The sequence below is a fragment of the Paroedura picta genome, chromosome 1 (genome assembly GCF_049243985.1).
Source record: "Paroedura picta isolate Pp20150507F chromosome 1, Ppicta_v3.0, whole genome shotgun sequence".
In the NCBI taxonomy this organism is placed as follows: domain Eukaryota; kingdom Metazoa; phylum Chordata; class Lepidosauria; order Squamata; family Gekkonidae; genus Paroedura; species Paroedura picta.
In genome coordinates, this window is record NC_135369.1 from 78,409,638 (window position 1) to 78,435,096 (window position 25,459).

At 40.1% G+C, this 25,459-nt stretch overlaps 1 protein-coding gene across 6 annotated transcripts in view; it reads right to left on the reverse strand.

Moving 5' to 3' along the window:
- The window catches only part of CNST (consortin, connexin sorting protein), a 70,708-nt gene that overhangs the window by 19,153 nt on the left and 26,096 nt on the right, over nucleotides 1-25,459 (reverse strand). For all 6 annotated transcript variants that reach the window (XM_077344303.1, XM_077344300.1, XM_077344308.1 and 3 more), the window contains 7 exons: nucleotides 19,917-20,098; nucleotides 16,028-16,058; nucleotides 12,502-12,588; nucleotides 11,598-11,712; nucleotides 6,155-6,176; nucleotides 5,904-6,000; nucleotides 2,084-2,967 (listed from right to left, as the gene is read on the reverse strand). In XM_077344303.1, coding sequence (XP_077200418.1) covers nucleotides 2,084-2,967; nucleotides 5,904-6,000; nucleotides 6,155-6,176; nucleotides 11,598-11,712; nucleotides 12,502-12,588; nucleotides 16,028-16,058; nucleotides 19,917-20,098 — 1,418 coding nt within the window. The remainder of the gene's footprint in view (nucleotides 1-2,083; nucleotides 2,968-5,903; nucleotides 6,001-6,154; nucleotides 6,177-11,597; nucleotides 11,713-12,501; nucleotides 12,589-16,027; nucleotides 16,059-19,916; nucleotides 20,099-25,459) is intronic.

Consider the following 25,459-nt stretch of genomic DNA (forward strand, 5'->3'; position numbering starts at 1 on the left):
CTCATCTGCCCTCTGTGCAGGATGGCTTGGGAAGTCATCCCATGCATGGGAGCTATGACCATGGTGTTCCCAGTGAATCCAGTCACTATAGATTTCTCTGGGTAAGGCAGAGCAATAAGCTAGAGTATCCAAGCTCATTCAATTAACTGGCAATCCTCCATTCCCTATGAGTTCTGGATCAATCTTTTACAGAACTTAATAGAACTATGAATGATTTAGTTTTAAAATCTTCAAGGAATGTTTATAAACTGGCTGAGAAGCTCTTAAAATGCAACAATAGTATGTTATATTTCTAACCATTTATGTTATATTTCTAGCCATTCCAGCAGGGAAACTGTGTTAGTAAGTGGCAGCAGAATAAGAGGAATCCAGTGACATCTTAAAGAAATCTTTTTGTTAGCCATTAGCTAACATGTGCTTACTGAAATGGTAACATCATCGTAAAGTTTGTGTATCTGTTTTTCCAAAACTTTAATTCAGTTCAGTGCGCCCCCAATAGAGGTTCTTAAATCAGCCCATAGTAGGTACTGCCTCACCCTTTTTAAAACTTTGACCCATGTTAATCAAGCCTCACCCCCCAGTTTTGTCACTCTGCAGTTTTGATGCCCAACAGACAACAGTGCATTGTCATATGCTAAATTAGGATCTTCTGGCAGGGAAGGGCCTGGAATGTGGCTGAGACTGAGTGACGGATTCCTTGCATGAGCTTACTTTACACAATGAGGTACCACTGCTTTTGTTTACTGATGGTACATTTCCCCTTGTTCTTAATATACCTAAACCAGCCTTCGGAATCATTAATGTTTAGGGTCACATTTACCATATTTACTTGAAAGAAAGATGACCCCGAATGTAAAACAACCCCATAAAAGTGTTATACACATATACACAATTTATTACTGGACACAAACTGAATGCAAACGTAAGATAACTCCCTCTCTCTTTTTTTTAAATGGGGACCCAGTCTTGCATAGGAGTAAATACTGTATTCATACTGATAACTGTCATGTGAAATTAGATTGTTCTTAGTTTGCTTTGCCATTGATAAGCACCATATCATATCTGGAAAGGCATACAGAGTGTTATTATGAAACAATATTTTTAAAATATTGTAGTTACTGGCTTCATTTTTGAAACACAGGATAAAATATTTCCTTGACAAATGATAAAGGTGTCTTAATGCGCTGCTTTTAATGAAAGAACAAACCATGCTCCATGTTTCAAGGAATTAAAAGGAAACAGAACATCTTTCTCCTACTTTTGCCCAATAGTGTTTAATCAAATAGCCTCCTGTGAACACAGTAATAGGCAACACAGTTAATATGGCCAGAAGAATGACGTGACCTCAGAAAGGTCATCCAGTTCTAAAAATCTGGTGTATTGTTTCTTAATCTCTCACTTCTGTGAACACACATGACTGTAAAAGGGCTTCTAAAGCATACTTAGGCAGTTCATATATTAAGTTTGCCTACTCAGAACAGCTTAAAAGCCCTCTGTTAAATCATCATTTCTCTCTCCTCTTCTCACACTCTGTGATTCTGATTGTTTTTTAAAAAGCAATGGCAAAACTATCTATATTTTCATGAAAATATCAACATTCACTTAATTGCTGCTTGCTAGTCAGCCATGAATTTGTCTTAAACAAAAGGTTCTTATTCATCTCAGTTTGCAAGTGCACTGTCTAGAAATATTAAAACATTTCCACCAATTATGTACCAGGGAAGCCCTTTCATTTTGTTCCATGTTCAATTTGGGCGACCACCATAGCTCTTTAGATGTGGCCTCCTAAAATAGGCAGCACATAAATTCTTGTTGTCTTTTTCTCTGATAATCACTTGCCAGTGAAACAAGTTTACTTATCAACAATTTTTGTGGACATGTTGAGAAAAGAAAAATAACTGATACATCTGTTTAACATGGCTTCTTTTAGGGAGGCTCTGTCAGCAGAGTGGAACTCGACACTCAACACATACACCATCATCAAGAAAAAAATCTTTCATGCTTAAAAAAACGGAGAGACCAATGTCAAGCAAATACCACAAAGAGTAGGGAAACTGTTCATAATTATTTTATCAGTGTTTACCTCTGCAATTTCGATCCGTTTTGCTAGTTCATCAAGTGAAGAAAAGCTTTCCTCCCGAGAATAACCTTCAGATGAACCATAAAGTGCTTGTTCAGCTGGTAAATGTGAAAGAGTGTCAGAGTCCTCTGGAGTTCCAAGGTATTTAGCTGATTCTTCTCTGTCTTTTATGCAACCATTTAAAAACTGTTGAAAGAAGTCTTCTGATCTTTCGCTTTCCCCTGCCTCTTCCAGTTCTATCGTTTCCTGTATCCCTTCAGATACTTCTGCATATCCAGCAGCGGCCTGTTCGGGTGCATTAGTTTCCGAGTGCACATTTTCGCTAATGTCTGGTGAAGTTTTGCATGGCACAGATTTTCTATCATTTCTGTAAAAAGGCTGCTGGTTTAATATGCTGCATCCCAGATGCCCGCTGGAAATTACACTAGAACCAAGGCAGTGGTCCAAATGGAGTGCACTCCTGTCAGACCTAACATTGTCACCTGTGGAAGTCAGATCAAAAGGCGTATCATCAGCATTTGTCAAAACCAGTGTGTCTACCATTGGTTCGCTAGAGCGCTCTGCTGCAGGCTCCTGAGAAGCTGCTTCTATTTTTGAAACGCCCTCAGAGAACTGTTCTCCTCTCAGCTGCAGACTATTATCTTCAGAAGACAAACAGCCAGAGTGAACCGTGCCCAAAGCCTCTGGGGACTGGGCGGGAGACTCCAGTCTTGACTCAGCACTGCGGTGCTCCTCCTCCTCCATGTGATCCTTGCTCTCAGCCAGCTGAAGGCTTGCCCTCTTGCTAAGTGTATGCCGGCTATCAGGCAGGAAGCTCTCTCGCCTCTCTTTCTCTGCGTAATGATGATGCTCTGGCCTTGGTCCAATGCCAGCCCAAGTTTCAGTGTCTAAACGCAACAGGAAAAGAGTTCAAGCATTTTCAAGGGATTCAGTACACCAGGATTTGTGAGGAGCAATATCAGTAACCTGATAACAGTGTGCATTAATGCCTTGTGTTAATTCCTGGCTGGCAGCAATACCTCTAATTTCCAAGTTAAAATATTGAAGAAGTTAACTTATTTCTATTGACTTTTTAAAGACAACTTAAATACTTTATTAAACAAGGGTGCAATTTTAATGGTTTCAGCAAGCTCTGCTAAGGCACAGTTTAATTTCCCTCTTAAATATTCTATATAGCAAAAATACAGATTTTCCCCCAAACATGTCTAGAAGGCATCTATCAGCATCACAAAGAACTGCTTCACGAGGCTACTGCCAAATCATATTTTGTCAGCTACACTATTATTAAAGTTTACTGAAATAAAAAATCTAGCACTGAAAACGTTAAACATATCCATGTTGCTTCTTCTTGCCAGCCTGAAATTCATTAGGCATCCCCTGGTACTACTAAAACAATGGAAATTATCTATGCACTGGATTGCTATCTTAATGTTTAAGAAAACACTGCAGAAAGGATACAGAATGCAGGTGTCTGAGCTAATGAATGTTAAATGCCTGCCTGTTCTCTTGATGCAAGACATAAGCTCTGCAAAAAGATACTTGTGTAGTCCTGACAGGTGCAGAGCAAACAGAGACTGTGAGCCCTAGCCATAGTATCATGAGAGGTGAAGCAAGGATAAACAGCGAGCAGAACAGAACTGAAACACTGCTCAGTAGCACAGGCTTACACATGATATGTACTCAGTATTTATACAAACACAAAAAAGGGGGCTATTTGACTCTTGTAGAAATATGCATACAAATATACACATGAACATTAAACAATTATTCGGATGTATCATATCCTCCTTTGAATTTCCATGGAAAATGAGAATTAATGGATGGGTTCCATTAGAGCAATGGTATTCACTCTGTAGCTCGCAGACTCCACATTCACAATTACTCTCACCAACCAAAAGAGCCCTATTTACTTGCATGTTCGATATGAGGCCCATAATTCAGGGAGGCTCACATTTTACCCACACCTCCCATGGTGACTATTTCAAGATGGAAATCATCGGCCAACTAGGAGCCTTGCTAGGTAAGGGCATGAAGATTTCCAGAAGCATAGGGCAGGTGCCATATTGGGGAATGGTCCTCAGAAGAGCTACAGGTGGCATGTCAAAGAGTCACATGTGGCTCCCAAGCCACTGAGTATCTCTGCATTAGAGGGTTTCCACAGAGGAAAGGATTTCTGTCACAGAGAAGCACAATTTCTTTGCATCTCTCTTCCCACCACAGTCCCAAAATTACCCCCAAATATTGCTTCTAGAGGAGAGGGATAAAACAGCTGATATTGAAATGCCCCTGAAGAGATCTCTGGTGTAGCCTCATTTAGAATACTGTGTACAGTTCAGGTCACTGTGACCCCAAAAGGACATAGCATAGCAAAAAAAAGTACAGAGGAGAGCAACCAAGATAATTAGGGGATTGGAGCACCTTCCCTATGAGGAAAGGCTGAAGAGTGTGGGATTTTTTAGTTTAGAAAAGAGATGACTAAGGGGTGACATGATGCTTATAAAATTATACATGAGGTGGAAAGAGTTGACAGAAATAAAATTTTCTCTCTTTTCCAAGATATTAGCACTCAAGGGTATCCAATTAAATTGACGGGCAGTAGGTTCAGAATGGACAAAAGGATATACTGCTTTACACAGAGAGTGATTAAAACGCGGAATTTGCTGCCAGATGATGTAGTGATGGCCATAGGAATAAACAGTTTTAAAAAGGGTTCTGTTTGTAGTATAACAACCATTTCTACTTTTATCCAACCACAGGTTTTACTGTATTAAAAAGTGAATGCTCTTTGTATTTGGCTTATATTTAAATAAGGAAGACAGGTTAGCATGGTATCTGAGGAAAACCTATGTGGCATTTAACTCTGTAGATAGCAAAGGTCAACAGTGGAGTTAAATGTAGTTATACCCTTTTAATCACCCTGAATTAAATAAATCTTTTACTTTATGGAATTGTGTCTCTTTATGGAATTAGTGCTACAGTATACAGATTTTCTTGGCATAAATGGTACTCTTGAGCACACTCATTCTCTCCCCCGCTACACTGCCTCACAGGATTCTTTTGAATAAAATACTGAAATACTGGCCTTCTGAAAAGATGGGTAAAGCATAAAAAAGTTCAGAGGAATGAGATGTTGGGATCAACTTTAGCATTGTATCTGAAAAATCAAAACTGTTCCCAACATCAGGTTCTCTTCACATAAGGTCATAGGAGGATACAGCCATTAAGACAGTAATGACTATGTTCTTGTTATCAAGGTATAAAAAGATCTTTTGACATGTTCCAACTAGTCCCCCCAAAAAAGTACTTTAAAATGCCAAGATCAGTTGCAAGGTTCATTGCAGAAAATGGGAACTCAAATCATGGGTATTGCCTGCCATGCCTCTACTGTGAACTGTGAGACCAGTCTACCCTGCACTAACTAAAGAGAGCTACCACTGCTTGCTCCTTCAAAGTCTACTTAATAACATCTCCAAGGGGAAGTCTACAATCTAGAGACAGCATGCAGACTTCCAGGCAGAAAGGGTCTATGCAGCTGAGTGCACTGCAGTTGTTTTCAGACTGGTTTCCTATTTCCATGCTCTTTAGGTCCAGAGGGCAAAATGAGCAATTCTAATAACTGCAGAGTGAGCTATATAGTTATTTCCCATGTGAAACCCAAATGTTTTATTCTGTTAATTTACTTATAAAGGAGCTTTAAAAAGAAAAGGAAAGACGACTGCCTTCTTAATTTTGTTCTAGCCAAAAATAAAATCCCTATCTACTGTTGCTCTAAATGGAAGCTTTACTTACACACACACAGTCACAAGATATACAAATGTTGTACCTGAATCATATGCAGCAGCACCTCTTTCCTTTAATTCTTCAGATCTCATTAAATCTATAAAACTATTGTGGGTCCAGGACTTATCTTCACTTATTAACTGTAAAACAGGACAATCATTACAGAATGCAGCTTTTAAAAATCATGCAGCATGCTGTGGCTATGGGACATCAACTCCATTCACTACATTTAACTATCTGGAGAATATCCAAAGAAACAAGACAGACAGATCCCAGGGAAACTTCACAGCTTACCTTGCTTCGGGAGACGAGTGGCCTGCAACCGAACAGAAACAAAAGAAACAAGAAACAAAAATTAACAGCTGTTTTCATCAAAATATCCTTCACAGCAAACGTCATCAAAACTAAACGACAAATCAGATTAGTTCTTTCCATGCTCTAATATTAGCACAGAAAGTTTCCAACACTGAAACACTATCAGTGTGCCAGCATAGTTTCAGAGCACCCAGACCATACGCTTGACAACATTACCAATGCCAATTATCTCTAATGGCACGGAAGGCAGGAGAAGTGGTGAAATCAATACAGGACTTCGGAAGTGTTCTTATAGTATGCGTTTTGGAAAACTGATAGCTTTTGTGTAAATTGTTCTGAGCAGAAAGCAACTTTGAAAATGCTAAGAGAAACTCCAGTTGGGTGTTCTTTTTGTGAGAGATGGGACAGAAGTGCAATAAAGTGCAGCGCTTTGTACCTTCAGCTTCTTTGCTTTGCTCAGTGGCCAGTTCTCTCTCTGGGGGGTTTTCAGACAGAAGCAGGGATTCATATCAAAGGGAAGAGCAATAACTGTCAACAACCTTTTAAAATTTACACTGTGGGGCTCAGTAAAAACAAGTGACAAAACCTAAGTGCTTTAAAATGAATGCACAGCATGTGTCAGTATGCCCTGAGGTGGGGCAGCTGCCAAGGCCCAGGGCTTCTAATGGGTCCCACTGCTGCTGACCATCCCCTGCTACAGACCTGCTTCCTTGCAAGCCCTCCTGATGCCCACAGTCCTGGCCACACAGTGTTCAGCAGTCAGCGCTGCTAAGGGAACAGCATATGGCCACTAGAATGGTTGTTAAGTGGTGGTGGGGAGAATGCACCGGTGAACAGTGGGGTATGTGGGCAGGAAGGGGGTGTCCGCAGGCAGCGGAAGGCTAGAGGCCTCTGGGACTCTCTGCCCAGGGTCCATCAATGCCTAGAGCTAGCCTTGGCACATAGGAAATGAAGTCATATTATACGTTGTTGAGACTGGGTAGAGTAAATATGGCAAAGACAGCAATCTCAAAATGCTGCATGGTGAGCTCCACACATACAATAGGGACTCTAAATAGTTTCCTGGTCATGATATAGTTCTCTTCCTTCCTTTTTTATTCTCATAACTAGGGAAATGGGCCAGTTTCTCTCTCACCCTAACCAAGTAGCATCCAAGTAGTTTCAGGTCTAGCAGGCACCTGAAATCAGGTCTCCCTTGTCACAATAAGCACATTACATTGTCCAATCTCTCTCTTAGAGTCTCACTGTCTCCTTGCTGCACCAGCTAGTGGTTCCAAATGCATTGCAAAAAATTTCTAACAGGAAAATAAATGAGAACTCCTGGCAGAGTGATATGAGGAATGCCTAAAGGAGTTCTCAGTACTACAGCCTCAGATCCAGTAAATGCAATTCTGTTAGCAGACATTTAGCAATTTTTTCGAAAGCTATTGTGACTGGTAAGAAGTAGCATGTTAAGGCCACAGTCATGCTCTTGGGCTCGTACAACAATTATGTGAATGACGGAGTTCTGTATATGAGGAAGCCTGGATTCCATTGACTCACTTGCTTATTACAGTTTTACTCTGCCTTTCCTTCGAGGAGCTCACAGCGATTGATATGCATGGCTCCTGACCACCAGTTGTTAATTTTAAAATGCTGTGAGGTAGGACGGACTAAGGCAAAGGAACTAGTCCGTGGCTACCTTAGGAGCTCTGTGACAGAGTGGAGATTTGAATCTAGATGCCCATCACTCTTGTTTATTACAATGCCAATAAAGGTTTATTATCATCATCATCATCATCATCATCATCATCATCATCATCATCATCATCACAAAACCCAGCCTTTCTACGACATGCAAAAAGCTAAAATCTGGAACACAGGCAGTCCAAAATGCATTAATAAGAGAAGCCTGAAAACTGGATTTTCTAAAAAAAAAAAAAAAAAAAGGAATATTGAAATGTTTAAAATTTTATTTCCGTTTCATGTCAATGGGGATCCAAAGCAGCCTATACTATCTATCCTTCTCTCCCACATTTTATTTTCACAAGAATGTGGTAAGGTAGGTGAGGCTAAGAGTGTGTGACTGGCCTGAGGTGAGCTTCCACAGCAGAGTGAGGATTTGAACCTGGATCTCTCAGACCCTAGTCTGACACTCTAGCCACTACACCACACTTCTGTAACAGTGTCCTTATACAGCGCTTCAAATGTTCAAAGCACTTCATATATTTACTTTAATAACCTTCACAACCCTATAAGTCAGGCCAGAATTATTATCAGCGTATGGCATGCAATGGGGATGGAGGGTGGGGTTGAAGCTGAGACTGGATTGCTTCAAGACAACGAGCTCACACAGCTGAAGCTATTATTGAAGCAACTAGACTTATGCCTGAAATTGGAGGTAGAGAATCTTTTGCAGTTGAAACTGAAGGAAAGCTTTGTACTGCATAATGTTAATGCCAGCACATTCATCTCTTTACACATCACATCTTTTCAAACATGTAATTAAGCCTGATACACTCCTCCCCATCCAATCACATCCCCATCCCACTTACATGGCCTCCCCATGTGCACATATAGTCCTAATGTCATCAGTATCAGCATAGTATTAATCCTTCTGGCTGAATACTTCATGGAACAGTGATCCATACAGGCTATAATACATTCTGATCAAAGGTCAAGGCAGAACCTTCCCCAACTTTGCTACCCAAGATGCTTTAACTAGAGATGCCAGTAATCAAACCTGGATCCTCCATCATGAGATTGTCGATCCATTATGTGACACACCATTGAGGTGCCCATGATGCCCATGATGTTCTCAGATCAGCAAAGCCCTCCAGATCAAAGAAGGAAGCACTTCCTACACAATTGCATAATTTTTACACCATATTTCAACCCTATACTTGCCTTCGTAAATACTGCAAACCTAAATAATTTTTTACACTCCTGAATAGAAAGCAAAATGCCCACAATGCTGAAGAAATCTTTAAAAGCAAGTGATCTGAAATATCAGCTGAAACTCAACAAGAACTCAACACCATGACCATCGTAAAGAACACTCGTAAGCCTTCAATTTCCATTGCCAACCACACAAAAGGGTTTGTTTTAGTGCACTGATGACTGAAACAGTTTTCACACACCGAACAACATTTTTAGCTAACTCTCTGCACTTTGAGAATATTCAAGGAGAAAATGTATCTTTCTTGCACCTCCCAAGGCAGGTAGATACTGACAAAGGAGATGTGTCAAAAGCAATGTCAATTACAAACCATCACGGCATGCACTGTGGAGGAGCTGTGTAAACCAATGACTTAAGTAGCTCTATAGCATTAAATCACATGAAAGTAGAAGGGATGTTACCACAGCTGCAAAGCTCCAGCTGTGACTGAATTCAAGATAATGATGTTTCCATAAAATAAGGCTAAGTAATTACTTGTTTGTGAGAGCAGCACTTTAGTGCCGCTCAAAAGACCAACAAATTAAAGTGCCGCAGGATTCAGTTGTTTTGGATACAGTGAACTATCTCTGGAATTTGTTTGCTGGAGTGTCTAACCAGGGGCTAGCAAGTGAGACAGGATCAGGGAGGGGAAGCATGGCACTGGAGTAGGCTAGAATGGGTACTGACAAATCATGCAGTTTAGTACCTGTGCCCTTATTTGGCCCCTCTCTCAATATGTTGTAAGCAAGGTCTTATACTGGCTATGAAATCCAATAAATTCCTTTATTTGCAGAGGGGCTAGAAGCAATAAAACAGCAGTGGTAGAAGAAAAGGACTGTGTGTTGAAAAGTGAAATATTAAGGGTTTTTTGAATAAACAAGCAAGTTGCGATAGTAGTAAAAATAATTGTTTTTTTATTGTTCCATCCAGCAGTGTCTTTTTTTTGGGGGGTGGGGGTGGAGAAAGGCAACCTATGCTGCATTCAGTTGAGCCTGACATTGTCAGCATTGTCATGCTTTAGGATGCTTTGGGCTGATCCTGCGTTGAGCAGGGGGTTAGACTAGATGGCCTGTATGGCCCTTTCCAACTCTATGATTCCATGACTCACACACTGCATTGATACATTATGGATTACTGGTGTTATGTTTCAACCAAACAAGAAGGGAGAGGGGAGGGAGGGAGGGAGGCACGTGTGTAAATCCAGCAACTGAGATTTGTGCACATTTCTTAATCAAAGTTAAGTATGACATCCAAATGCCTAGGAAATGTTCAAGATAGAACAGCAATTTTTAGTGGGGGGCGATTTCCAACTCTACAAGGGAATTCTGAACTAGGATTTTAGGCAGCCTGTTCTCACTTGCAGTGGCTTCTTATAGCAAGTGGAAAAGAGTCATTTTATAATGTTCACACCACCCCTAAGGATAAAATCATAGATTTCTCCTCCAGACCATTAAGGGGGCAGGGGACACAATGAATAAGAATCAAACCTAACATTATGGAGCTGAATGAGGGCCATTAGGCATAATGGTCTCATTGAATGTATGCCTGAGACTGATGTAAAATGAACTGCAACCATGGATGGAAGTGGCTTTTGCAAGGCAGGGTTTGCAGGCAATCCTGAGTAGAACTAACCACAATTTACTGAATGTGTATGCCTCAGCAATCTATGGACAGGCAAACCTGGAAAAGAATGGAAGAATATAAGAGTGGTGAAGGGAACACGAAAGCTGGTAACAAATTTCTGGTCTTCTAAACCAGGGTTTAGAAACATAATATCAGAATTGTATCTGAAGATTTTAGACTGATTGATTTAATTCACTTATATGCTGTCTTTCCCCCTTCCTCTCCATTGATTTTTGGAATTTTTAAAAACTACTACAATTATAATAAAGCTGGTAATTTAGAAGAAGAAGAAGAGTTGGTTCTTATATGCCGCTTTTCCCTACCCGAAGGAGGCTCAAAGCGGCTTACAGTCGCCTTCCCATTCCTCCCCCCACAACAGGCACCCTGTGGGATGGGTGAGGCTGAGAGAGCCCTGATATCACTGCCCGGTCAGAACAGTTTTATCAGCGCCGTGGCGAGCCCAAGGTCACCCAGATGGCTGCATGTGGAGGAGCGCAGAATCGAACCTGGCTTGCCAGATTAGAAGTCCGCACTCCTAACCACTACACCAAACTGGCTCTCAGATTTCTGGCTGACAGATTTAATCTGTCAATGACATTTTTGGTAGCTGTAATTACATGTTATTTTAAGATCTTTAAATATGTGGACTGATCACTACTTCATGTATTCCTTCACAACTCAAAATATTTATTCAGTGCTTTTTGATATACTTTCTTCACAGCCGCTTTCTGCACCAAATGGCTAACGACTTCTTAAAAGTCTGGATAGTTTCAAAACCATTTTCTACTCTGGGATGTGAGGATCACATTTCAAGGAAGACAACTTTCAAGCAGACATAGCTATCCATACAGACTGTAACCAAGAAAAAGTATTTCTACTTACTCTTGATGTGATGTGCAAAGCTCAGCGAGTCTGTCTAACTCTTCATTATTCAGACCCTTAGCAGAATTTTTTAGACCTGGAACCTCACTGGACGCCGCAACTTTCCATTTTTTTTCTGTAGCAATATACAAATATTTCAACCACTATTTCAATAAACTAAAATGCCATCAACAACTAACTAGAATATTTTCTGCATATATTTTGAACTAATAAATCAAATTCAAAATAAATAAATATGACTTTGTAAAACAGATCTGAAAAGTTTTTTAAAAATCTCTATAAAATTTCAGCACAGGAGTAATTATAGTAGGTCATTAAAAGCCAGAAATCTAAGTAAAAATAATGACGCCTCTTTTCATGGAAATTAGAGAAGAAAAAATGAGGGAGAGAGAGAGAGAAAGAGAAAGAGAGAAAATATGAGAGTTAGTTTTTGTGTGCTGCTTTTTACTACCCAAAGGAGCCTCAAAGCTTACCCTTACTTTCCCCACAACAGACACCCTGTGAGGTAGGTGAGGTGAAGAGAGTTTAGGATGAGTGGGGGTATCAAACCCGGCACTCCAGATTAGACGACACCACTCTTTAACCACTATGTCAAGCTGGAATCAAGTGGTTCTCATATCAATAAGAGTTGGGAAAATGTAGACTTTAGTTTGTTTTTTTCAGGTGCAAAGCACAGGGCTTAACAGGAGGATGCTGTCAGTGAAACATCACCATAGAGTTTCCAGCAATTTCTAGAGAAGACTCACATTTCTGGGTTTTCCTCAGAACTGATGTCATGCCATCATCACCAACAGTGTCCCTCTGCCCAATTTTTTTTTCTCCCACTTGCAGGAAACTGGAAGTCCTGATCAGAACAGATTTCTCAGACTTTAATAAATAATTCTCCATTATGTGATACACTTACCCCACTGCTGCTGAATAGAGGAAAGATTTGCAAGTAGTTGCTCATGATATAACTGTTCAAGCTGAATGAACTTAATGGCCTTCTCATCTGAATGGAAAGCTAAAGGGAAATGCAGATATAAATGGACAGTGGGAAGCAGCTATAATTCAACCATGTTATCAAATGGAAAATTGCTGTGCAACTGTTCCTGACATATTCACATGTGCATGAGAATTTACTACCTTGATCCTCCTATTTTCCTCCACATAAGTCTACACCAAATTCACTGTGCAAATGAAAATCAGTTTTCCTTTTTTGGGCAACAAGACTTCTAGAACAGGTCTGTCCTTAATCACCAGTATGACTTTCACATTTAACAATGCTAAATTTGATATAAATGATACAGCCTGGGATCGCCTAGCAGCATTTATTTCTCCAAAACACACATGCAGAGATGAATATTAATGTCTCCTTTAAAGATACAGGGTTTAACATTTTCCCATCTAGCATAAAAAGGTAAAGGTATCCCCTGTACAAGCAGCAGGTCATGTCTGACCCTTGGGGTGACGCCCTCTAGCGTTTTCATGGCAGACTCAATACGGGGTGGTTTGCCAGTGCCTTCCCCAGTCATTACCGTTTACCCCCCAGCAAGCTGGGTACACATTTTACCGACCTCGGAAGGATGGAAGGCTGAGTCACCCTTGAGCCGGCTGCTGGGATCGAACTCCCAGCCTCATGGGCAGAGCTTCAGACTGCATGTCTGCTGCCTTACCACTCTGCACCACAAGAGGCTCTCCCATCTAACATACAAAGGCAGAAACCAGCAAATTCACAAAACATCAGGGAAATTTAAAATAGTTATATTATCTTATGTGCTGTGTGATCATATGTCCCTGACAAGCAACTAAATATAAAAAAAATTAGCGATTAGCTCTCTACAATTTAGAGATTTGAGTTAGTACCATAGTGACTAACACACTTTTGGCAGTATACGTTTTCAAGAGTCAAAGTTCCCCTTATCAGATACCCATCATCAAAGGGAGCTCTTACTCTTGAAAGCTCGCCACCCCAAAATATTGTTGGTCTCTGCAGACCAATATGGCTCTGCTCTGAAACTATATACACTTTAAAGTAATTGCTATAAATTGTGTTATCCCAAATTAGATCCATTTGTCTTGGGAGCAGGGGAGTTAAGATCATGGGGTGTTCATGAATACGGCCTTGCTTTCTGACAAATAAGTTGAAATAGCTACCTCTTGGTTTGCCAACTATCACCTTTCTTAGCCAAGCTGATCTGAGCTTCTGTAATCTCATGGCTGGATTAGTACCTTTAGCTGCTATTGACGACAGCCAGAAATCTGCAGCTGGTTCAAAATGTGGCAGCCCAATCACTTTCAAATGCTTACTGCCCAACTTAGAACAACTGCATTGGCTTGGGGGTTTGCTTCCCAGTTGAATTCAAGGTCCTGGTTATGACCTTTTAAGTCTTCATGGCTGAGGACCTACTGTGTCATCCCATATGCCAACTGTAGTCTTCAGGCTCCCATCTACTGGCTGTTCTCACTCTTAGGTGGCCCACCTGGCCTCAACCACAGTCCATTATTTTTCTACCTTAACTCCCCCTCTATGGAATGGGCTTCCTGATGATGTAAGCAGAATACTGTGGTTAGTGTTATACAGAAGTCTTCAGGAAATATCACAAGGGCATTTTACTAACCAAGTCTTTTAATTGGGGTATAAATTGCAGGCCTCTTTTGGTAGGGAAGGGGTTTTATTCTATCGATTTTAGAAAAGAAGAGCTTTTTTTATCCTGCTTTTCACTTCCCAAAGGCGTCTCAGAGCAGCTCACAAGTGCTTACCCTTTCTCTCGCTACAACAGGCACCCTGTGAGGTAGGTGGGGCTAAGTGAGTTCTGAGAGAACCATGACTGGCTGGCTGCATGTGGAGGAGGAGTGGGGAATCATATCCAGTTCTCCAGATTAGAGGCCGCTGCTCTTAACCACCACACCAAGCTGGCTCTTTAAATTTTAATGTTTTAATGATGATCTGTTTAGTGGTCTTAAGTCACAAGGAAATGCATGACATAGATATTTGAAATCTGGAGAGCTACTTTACTGCAACTGTGTATATCTTCTTTGTGATGCAATTAACTGATGTATAGCCTTGGATTTCATGAAGGAATTCTACAGATGGAATGGAAGGGCAATTTTCACTGATTACCCTCCTCCTTTGCTGCTCCTGGGGAGGAGGGGAATTCCCCTCAGCAGCAGCATTTTGGGCTTCAGAAGAGGCAGTGGTGGTCTCACTATGCAAACAAAGTTCTTTTAGTCTACACAAATCCCAGTGAACCCAAGCCACTCAGTCAGATGATGGCACAATGCTGCAACTGCACAAGTGGCTGTGAACGTGTCACCAGGCTGAACAAAGGGGGATAAGATTGGAATTGTGACCACTGCTGCTTGTATGATGTTAAATTGGGAAGTTTTTACTGGGGGTTTTATTGCGTTTTTAATGCCTATGATGTAAACCGCCGTGAGCCCAAATTGGGGGACGGCAGTCTATAAATCGAATAATAAAGAATTTATTTTTTTTAAAAGTTAGAAACAAGTTCAGGCAAATGATGTTTTTTACGTGAGTTCTACATAGCCATGAGTCCACTGGGTTGGTGAAAACCTGTGGCACATAGATATGAGCTGTGAGCTGAGTAATCTAGTCCTATCAATGAATTTAGTCATGGACAAAACATTCAAAATAAAACCAACACTAGTGCAGGAATACCATAATAATCTTTCCCCCAAAGGGTTTAAATGCTTGCTTGGTTTATTAGGTGGCTTACTTTACAGATGACTATTCAGTCCACAAAAATGGGGGCATGCATCTATTGTACCTCATACTTGAAACATAAATCCTTTTAACAGGTTATGGACTAAAAATCCAAAAATACCTGAGCATGTACTTGAACTTCCCTCAATTCCTTATTCAACTACAACCTCTTGTAAAGTATTGGAGGCTGCTCTCAGAGACTCAATCTTTATGACTGTAAGGCATTGTGAGATTCTGTTATTAAGTGGGAGGCGAGAATACAAAGCCCCACCTTGATTCCCATCCCACATTTGGATTCTGCTGCATATCAAAAAATATTATGAAATATATGCCTGCAAATTCCTCAACAGTACTCCAGTTCTTAAAAAATGCCATGACCCAAAGAATGCAGTGTGTGCTCAGAAACAGGCAAATGTAAAAATGAAAGCATGCTGGGGCAGGATGAAAGGAAGACCAAATCCATGATGCATGATGCAGCAAGAGAAAGCCTTCTCACACCCATGAGCAAGCTCAAGCGTAAGAACTTTGCAGATCATCATGTGTGCAACTTTAAGGTGTGTCTTCAAAATGCTTTGCAACTAATACTTATAGATGTTTGGGACAAAGACTTCACACTTAAGCTACCTCAGAACTAAAATGAGAACTAGGCATGTTTACAAATAGTCAGACTCTTCAGTTTTACACCTGACCTTCAGCCACATGATTGTGGATTTTTAAAGGATACATTCTCCATCTTGAAAATAGGTTTCAGCAATCTACAAAATGAACAGCAGAGAAGAAATTAACATTATCAGACATTCATGTTTTATTTAGGAGATGTTGCCTGTTTTATTCCAGTTCCATATGTTTCATCACCTCATTTTTTCAGTGGAGGCATTATAGTGTACTTTACTTTTGGCACAAAATCTCTTAGAGAATCCTTAGTAACTTGCACCAAGGCTAAACAACATCTGTTAGAAGTACAAACCTCTCTAAAACATTCTACCTCAAACATCAGTCTTGAGTATTCGTAGTATCTGACAAAGTCACTTTGACTCACAAAAGATTATACCTTGGAAAATGTTGTTGGTCTTTAAGGTGGTACTAGACTCTGATTTTATTAACCTGGCACCTTCATTACAGTTGTTAAGGTGCCAAATGAATCTTTTAATTCTATATGACATCTGGTTGTTTTGTTTTGTGTGCAATTTTTATCCACTGAGATTTATCACTGCTAATTTACTGTGATATATTTTTATTATGTAGAAACTTGTATTCGGAAGGGTCCTTGACACCTTATAGGGCATCCAGTTCAACTCCCCGCTTAGTCCAGGCAGGAAATCCAAAATGGGATTTTAATTTTAAATGTTACTGTTACATTTTATTATTATTAGTTTTTAAGTTGTTAACTCTCAAGAACCATACTCTGGTAGCTCCACTCTTACTTAGAGCCACTCTTGATGGATCAATTCCAGAAGGTGGTGCTGGGGAACTGCTCCTGGGTCCTAAGGCATTTACGATATGCAGACCAATAGGAATCTCTCTCATCTCCCATGCTGTTTAACATTTACATGAAAACACTAGGAAAGATTGTTTGGAGAGCTGGAGTGCGGTGCCACCCATGTGTGGGGCAGTGCCATTAATATTTCTTCTTATAATCCAAGTTCAGTGGTCTATAGATGTCCTACAGGTCCCCAGAGATAATATTGGTATGGATGAGGGCCAATAAACTGCAGCTCAAATCAGATAAGGTTACAGCACTGTTTGCCAATGACAAAGTTATCTGAAGATGGAACAGCCCGTTTATCCAAGAGGGGCTTGCATTCTTCATGAAGCAGCAGGTTTGCAGCATGGAGAGTTGTTGGATCCTACCTACAGCTGTAGGTTCACGTTTCCTTTGTGACCTTTACTAGTTTGGGTTATGCCAGGTACTGAAAACTGGCCACAGTGACTCATGCTCTGATCACATCCAGGCTAGATTGCTGTAATGCACAATATTTGGACTGTCCTTGGAAACTGTTTGGAAACTTTATACAGTTCAAAATGCAGCGGCTGGACACATGGATCATATTACCTCTGTGCTGAAATATCTGTACTGGCTATCCATATGTTTCTAGGCACAATTCAAAGTGTTGATTCTTACCTTTAAAGCCTAAATGTCTTGGGTCTATTTTATCTAAACACCTTCCTCTACCCCTATTGTATAGTCCACCAGAAGATCTACTTCTGAAATTCTGCTCTCTGTGACATTGTATTTATTTATTTATTATACTTATATACCGCCCTCCCTTTCGGCTCAAAAGTTAAGTGGGCGGCTACCAAAGACAGGACTGTTTCAGTGGTGGCACCTCACCTTTGGAACACTCTCTTTTGTGAGGCTTTCTTGATACCTACCTTAAAACACTGCTTTTTTACCAGACCTTTAACAAAGGTGTTTTATCTTTTAGATTCCTTTTAGATTCTTGCTGTTATGCCAGGGCTTGTTTTAATGATGTCTGCCTGTTTAATGACTTCTTTTATTGTTCTATTATATTAGTTACTATTTTTGTTATCATATTATTTTTTATTGTTTATTACTTTATTAGATTCAAAGCCCGTTTGTGAGAACGAGCTTTGAAAGCCCCCCCCCATGTGCTTCTAGGCCTGAGGGGAAGGCCTGATTCCTCCCCCCCGGCGTTGGCGCAGCCTTCCGCTCGGGCCTAGAAGCACACCCGGGGCCTCTTCGAGGCCCCGGGTGTGCTTCTAGGCTAAGGTGACCAGATTATAACATTGGTAAAGCAGGACACCATTGACCCGGGGGGGGGGCAGTTCTTGATTAAAAATTATAATGAGCAACAAAAAGTTTCATAGTACGCACAGAACGCAAAAATAATCTTGTAATATATATTAATTTCCGCATAAGTACAATTTGCCAGGTACCCCAGATGTCCCTCCAAAAGTGGGACAATCTGGTCACCTTATTCTAGGCCTGAGTGGAAGGCCTCCATCTTTACTCACGGTGTCCTGCCGCTTCCCCCTTGGCTTTCTGGCTTGTGCTGGTGAGGGCCTAGATTGTGCCCTCACCCAATTGGCTAGAACTGCTGTCTGTTCTGGTGAGGGGCCAATCGGAAGGCCCCTCACCCAGACTGGCCCCATCCTCTCTCCGCCCACTTAGCCCTTAGACAAATATGAATACAGCGAAAGCTGTATAAAAATTCTCTTTTTAATAAAGGTTTTATTATTATCTTTATTATATTATTGTATAACTATTTTAAAGGTAAAGGTAAAGGTATCCCCTGTGCAAGCACCGAGTCATGTCTGACCCTTGGGGTGACGCCCTCTAGCGTTTTCATGGCAGACTCAATACGGGGTGGTTTGCCAGTGCCTTCCCCAGTCATTACCGTTTACCCCCCAGCAAGCTGGGTACTCATTTTACCGACCTCGGAAGGATGGAAGGCTGAGTCTACCTTGAGCCGGCTGCTGGGATTGAACTCCCAGCCTCATGGGCAAAGCTTTCAGACGGCTGCCTTACCACTCTGCGCCACAAGAGGCTCTTAATAATTATTTTAGTTTTTACTTTATTGTTTTGGTGTCCACCTCTTTAATGGCTTATTTTATTGCTTTATTATTTTAGTTGTAAGCCCTCTTAAGCAGGTCTCTGGAGAGGTGGCATATACATTTTCTAAATAACAATTAACTTTTGGAAAATATAGCTTAAATAACTATACTGCTTAAATATAGCTTAAATAAGTATATACTTTTAGCAGTAGAAAAGAGAAAGAGTCCAGAAACACTTTAAAGGTGGATAACATTTGTGGCAGCATATGAGCTTTCATGAGTCATTGCTCACTTCTTCAGAGCAGTTCTGGAAAGACAGGTGACCCCCCTCAGTCAAGGAGCGGGATTTCAGGGAGGATTTTGGGCTGCCAGGGGAAGGGAGAGGTGAAAAAGTCACGCACTAAAATATTTTATGTTGCAACTTCAATTGTTTGTCACAATTTTGATTCTTAATCCACGATGGCCCTCTTTCTAAAAGTCTGAGATCCACATTTCCAGTTTTATTTCGTGAGTTGTATAGCCTGAAGTCTCTCTATACAAATATAGGGAATTACAATTCCATGCAAGCTCTTACTTCCACACTGAGAAATTTAAACTGTAAAATAAAAATCCCAAGGAAATTTAAGAAGGTATTGTCAATGGTCGTATAGTACAGATTTTTTTTGGGAATTTGTAGTAAAAGCTCTGTGTTGAGAATGGTGCCAGCTACATTGACATTAGTGGAGAACCTCAGGTATGTCGAATTGGGAAAAACCAGAGATAAGTCTCTGGGATCATGTTTCTAGAACAGGTCTGCAGGGCCTGCAAAAAGGCACTCTTCCACAAGGCATTTGGTTGAGGTCAGTCGAAACCAACAACACCCACTGGGACCCAGAACATCCCTTGTAGGAATGCATGTACCAAACCTAAATCGTGGACCTGTTGATTACTATCCTGTTCAACTGTTATCTTTGTTACTGTTATTATTGTTACCACTGTTGCATTTTAGTTTATTGACAAAACTGAGTTCAATGTATACTTCTCTACATTCCATGTGAATCGCCCTATGTGAATTGCCAGGGGACGGCAGTATACAAATGTAATAAATAAATAAATACCTGATGGAGACACAGGGGCAGCACTCTTGAATCCATCTGCTCAAATTCTTCTCGAAGAAGGGAGAAGAGGGTCTGCAGAGTCTGTGTTGGGTCCTTTGGAGAACAGTTAGCATTTGTTTTGTTTCCATCCTCCTCCTGCTTGCAATCTATTGCTTTAATCGCCGTTTTCTTTTGCTTTGCCACTAAAGTGTTCACAGAAAGAACATTTCTTTTAAACTGAAATTTACTAGAAACATATAAATAATGCATGAGGAACCTGCAAGACTTATTTATTTTTACTTTGCTCTTTTCCTGCAATGAGGGTCAAATGGCTTACAAAACAGAGAAACACAATTTAAATAAACAAACACCAAAACAGCCCTGTCCTGAGCTAGTCTCATACTTGAGCTCTAGACATGCACACCCAACCTGCAAAAAAATATGTATTCGTTTACACAAATATGTAGTTGAACATAAGCAAAGTATACATAATAGCAATATTCTAAGGTTTCTCTTTTGCAATTCCCATAAATTAGTTGCATAAAAATACCCAAACAACTTGTATGTTTCAGGTATTCCTTATTTCCTTCTCCCTTTCCCCATAAATGGAATTAAAATAGAAAAGTTATGACAGATCACTGAGCAGGGTAAAACAACACCAAATATAGATTCCTTGGGGTTTATTTTTTAAAAAATCAGTATGCAGTTGGTACAGTACATAACTTTTGGTTATGAATAGAAGATTAGGGCCTTAAAATCTGCTCTCTCCAGGCTTATTGGAGGCAAAGTACGTTCAAAGACATTACATGGATGCAACATAAGCACTATTCCACAGAAATACTATATATCATCCTTTTTTTAGCTACTACTCTTATGATTTGGGACAAATTACATTCTAAATTGGCTCCAAGAATTCTAAGAATGTTTTTTCCCGCCAGGAAAGAGACCTATGTGGGTTCCTCTACAGCCTGGACAATAAACAATTTAGAGAGCCCCCAAAATACAATGGGTATGGTGGTGTCAAAACAAAACTTACAGGAACAGCCACCAGCTATTATAATTTATTGGTTTCAATAATTCAAACTTTGCATAAATCTCCCAGATGTTAAATGACAATTTACAAGAGCACACATGGTTTGAGAAATGTGTTACCAGTGGTTTTTTGTCCACCTTACCAACATTATTTCTTTTATTTACAAAACATCAGCAATACTGATTTGGCATATAGTTACTAATTAAACTCACAAATGGAAAAAGGGTTTCACGAACCAATAAACCCCCCTTCTGGTCCTTTATCTGGACAAATCCATGCTTTACTTCTCCACACATTAAAATAAATGCAATAGTAGTTCTACATAAGGTGGTATTTAGGAAACAGCTCTGAGATTGCAAATAGCAAAAAAGTATTCCATCAATGCAAGCATGGGACAATCAAATATAGATTATGGTGGCAGGTAACATTTCATTGTACTAAAAGGGAATGGAAAACCCTACCTGCAGCTCCAGTTTCCAGGATATGTGGCTCCCTTTTTGCTTCACCCCATGTTAAATGTTGATTTAAGCATAAGTAAAGCCAAACTAAACCTTATATATACAATTTTAAAAGGATGCAAAAACTACAACAGTTTCCTCTCTATGCAGCTACACTTTATTATGAAAAGTTGATAATGACAATACTTAGTGGTTTTCCTTATTGTAACAGGTACATCTATTCACAGATTGTATTGTATTTACAACTTTGTTTTACTAGAACAAGAAGTTATTGCGACAGATCTGGTCAATAAAACCAGTAATTATCCTGTTGAAATAAACTTTTAAAAGTGCTTTCTGTTTTGCACCAAAATAAGTTTGCTACGCTGAATCAGTCCTAAATCTTTTGGGATTGTTATGCACTTCTAGTTCAGTTTGATCAATGCTATTCCAAGGCCAAAAGTGACAACAGCAAGAGTTTAGTTCAATAAATTATAGTTATATTTAGAGATGGAATCAAAAGATAATCTTCAAAAGAATAGCCTTCTATTTATGGCAATGTGACCTCTGCTACATTTCTGCCATATCAAAATGCCATTCTTGCCTTCAGGAAGCCTTTGTTTCAAAGTGCTGTCATCTCTTACATATTCTGAAACAAGTACCACTAAAAGTTAATTATGCTGTAGCATTTAGCAATTAAACTTTTATTTTAACAAACACTTAGAATGAAATATTTTTTTTCTAGGAAGCATATTTCATTTCTAAAACAATATTGATGCAAAGTCTAATTTCTGCAACCTTTCCCTCCAAAGTTAGTCTCATGTGAATCAATACAGTTTAGGACTGAGACTATTCCCAGGAATAATGACTAAATCTTAGATGTCATCAACATAACTATCACAACTTAACCATTACCCAAGCAACTACCAGCATTGTTGTCTGCAAAAATCACTGTATAAAATAGAACAGTTCAAACTATTAATATTACAGAGAAAATCTTCTACACATATGATTTCTTTGCCAGAAGGAAAATTTCAGTTTCTAGCTCAATTGAAACATCTAACAGTAATACCTATGGATGGTATTGCACTAACAAAATTTAGTGGTATTACCTGTGGATGGTATTACACCAGCAAAATTTAGAGCAAAGCACCAGGACAAACCCCATCTATTTTTCTATCCCAACCATGAGCCTTATGTGCAGTTTAACATAATCATACTCACAAATCTTTACTGAAGAGCAATCCCTGGTATTGGCATTTGTTGGGAAATATAACAGGATTTGAGAAGAAGCCTGCTGTTTACTTACTAAAAAGTTGACAGAATATTAAGAAGTAGATGACTTGCAGAACACACACATCCAGTTCCTTTTCAGGCAACAGAAAAGTGGGTTAAGTGGATTGTAAGCATTTAAAAACTATTTAAAAATATTATCAGTATGCTGCATGCTAACAGGAGCTAAATTTCCACAGGGTCATTTCCCTTGGGGAAACAGCATCTATTCCAAGTTAACTTCCAGAATGACTTTGTTTCATAACCTGTGTTTCCGCACTGGAGGCTTCATGCCGTGCTGCAGGCCTCTTCCTGGTCCCACATGGGGGAGGATTTGGCCCAGTGCATCCACCTCAGATTTGTGCTCCCACAGAGAAGCCCAGGCAGCGAAGTTTTCAGTGCGGAAATGGTCCTGGTTGAGAACAAACAGCACATTTGTAATCAAAAGCTCATGACCAAATTATATAGAACCACAGAATTGGAAACTCCACGGTCATCTAGTGCAACATTCTGTACAATGCAGGAACTCACAACTACCTGCTCACCCATGGTGACTCCAATTTCATGCCCAAGTGATCCCCCCCACACCAAAAATCTCCAAAATCAAGCTTGGCCTGGAGGAAATTCATCTACCAACTAAGTTCATAAAATCAGAATTTCTGTCAGATGACTTTCTAGCCTCTGCTTTAAAACTTCCAAAGAAGGAGAACTCACCACCTCCTAAGGAAGCCTTTCCACTAAGGAATTGTTCTAACTGTCAGAAACCTCTTCCAGATGTTTAGCTGAAAATTCTTTTGAATTAATTTCAACCCATTGGTTGTGGTCTGACTATCTGTGGAAACAGAAAACAACTCTGTTCCATCTTCTATATGACAGCCCTTCAAATACTTGAAGATGGTTATCAGATCACCTCTTAGTCATCTTCTCTCCAGGCTAAACAAATCAAGCTACCTCAGCTTTTCCTCATACAATTGATCTCCAAACCCCTCACCATCTTTGTAGCCCTCCTCTGGACACGTTCCAGTTTCTCTAAATCTTTCTTCAGTTATGATGCCCAAAACTGAACACAGCACTCCAAGTGAGGTCTAACCAAAGCGGAGTAAAGTGGTAACATCATCTCAACAACTCAGAATCACCATTAAAACCACATTCCTTTCATAATGCTTCATTAAAGGGGAATGATTGTCTTCAATTAGTCAAGCATTTCCTGTTGTAGCATCCTGATACAGAGCTCATGTTACAACCCATCATCCATATTACAATCTACTACAAGGTGCCTGGAGATCTCCTGGAATAATAACTAGTCTCCAGACAACAGTGATCAGTTCCCCTGAGGAAAATGGCTGCTGTAGATAGTACTCTATACCAGCTGTCCCCAGCCCGCAATCCGGAGACGGGTACCGGTCTGTGAATCAGTCGGTACCGAGCGGTGTCTCCTCCTTGTCCTCCTCCCCAACTGCTGCCTCAGGGGCTGCACTGCCACTCTGCCACCGGCTTGCCTTTGGTGCTCTCCAGTGGCCGCCATGACTGGAGCCCCCCCTTGGCATGGCACTATGCAGCTGCTGCTGGTAGTGCCCCCCAGTGGGCGGTGGAAAGTCAGGGGTGCCAGCAGGAAAGCAAGCAGAGCAGGGGCTCAGGCGGCGGCAATGTCCCTCAGCCAAAGACTACCCCCCCTCGGCCTCAGTAAAATTGTCAAGCATTGACCGATGATAAAAAGGTTGGGGACCACTGCTCTATACCATTATACAGTGCTGAATACTCTCCCTAGGTTCCACCCCTAAATCTCCAAGAATTTCCCAAACTGGAGCTGGCATACAAGCCTGACTATGAGGAATGAATAAAGGCCCCTGTATATTGCAATTATTTAAAAAAACCAAAACATACAATGCAAATGTACAAATTCGAGAATACTACAAATTCCAGAATAGCAGTTTATTAGGCTGCTGACACAAATCCAGCCATCTTAAAGATAAATACAACACTAGTTCCCCCCCCCCCGGTATAATAAAAAAGAGGAAGTCATCTTGATTTTGCGTACTAGTTACAGTTATGTCGAAAACTAATTTTTGTGTGTGTATACTGAGGGGTGGGGGTGTCATCTTACATTCAGTGTCATATTCTTTTGGAGTACATATGTCATATTCCTTTGGAGTTAGCTCATGCCACATACATGTTGTATTACATTCACTTAACAGAAACATTTATTATTATTATTAATTTATTACCCGCCACTCCCCGACGGCTCGTCTGCATAAAAGCCCCATAGAACCCCGATTAAAACCCAGACATAAAATCACAATCATTATTCAAATCAAGAAAAGAAGATATGGCAGAAAAACAAAACCCCAGAGATGTTAACAGTAAAAGGAAGGAAAGGAGTTACTACAAACTTGTTATGAAGTCCAGATTCCCATATGCAATAAATAAATAAATACCCACAAAAACCACAAATCAAAAGTAGAAAGGAAAAATTTTTAGAAAAATTGTTTTTTTTAATCTATGGTCAGCACACAAAACACTATGCAAAATGTTCATACCTCTTATTAAATCATCAATAATTCCACAGGACTTATTGATGCCAAGTCATGTCTATCTTATCAAAACTGAGGACATTTGGTTTCCTCAGAAATTTATTTTTAACACAATTTCTAAAGGCTGCAAAGAAATTCTAGAAATGTTTGTCAAAAGCTCAAATATTGGAAGGAATAATGAGCAGCCATCCTGTAGGGAGGTGGGTCTAAAATCTGTCCCATTAAGAGTCAAAACAGAGAAAGGATGGGAGATTCACAATTGGATCTAAAACCTAAATTGTAGTCCTGTTG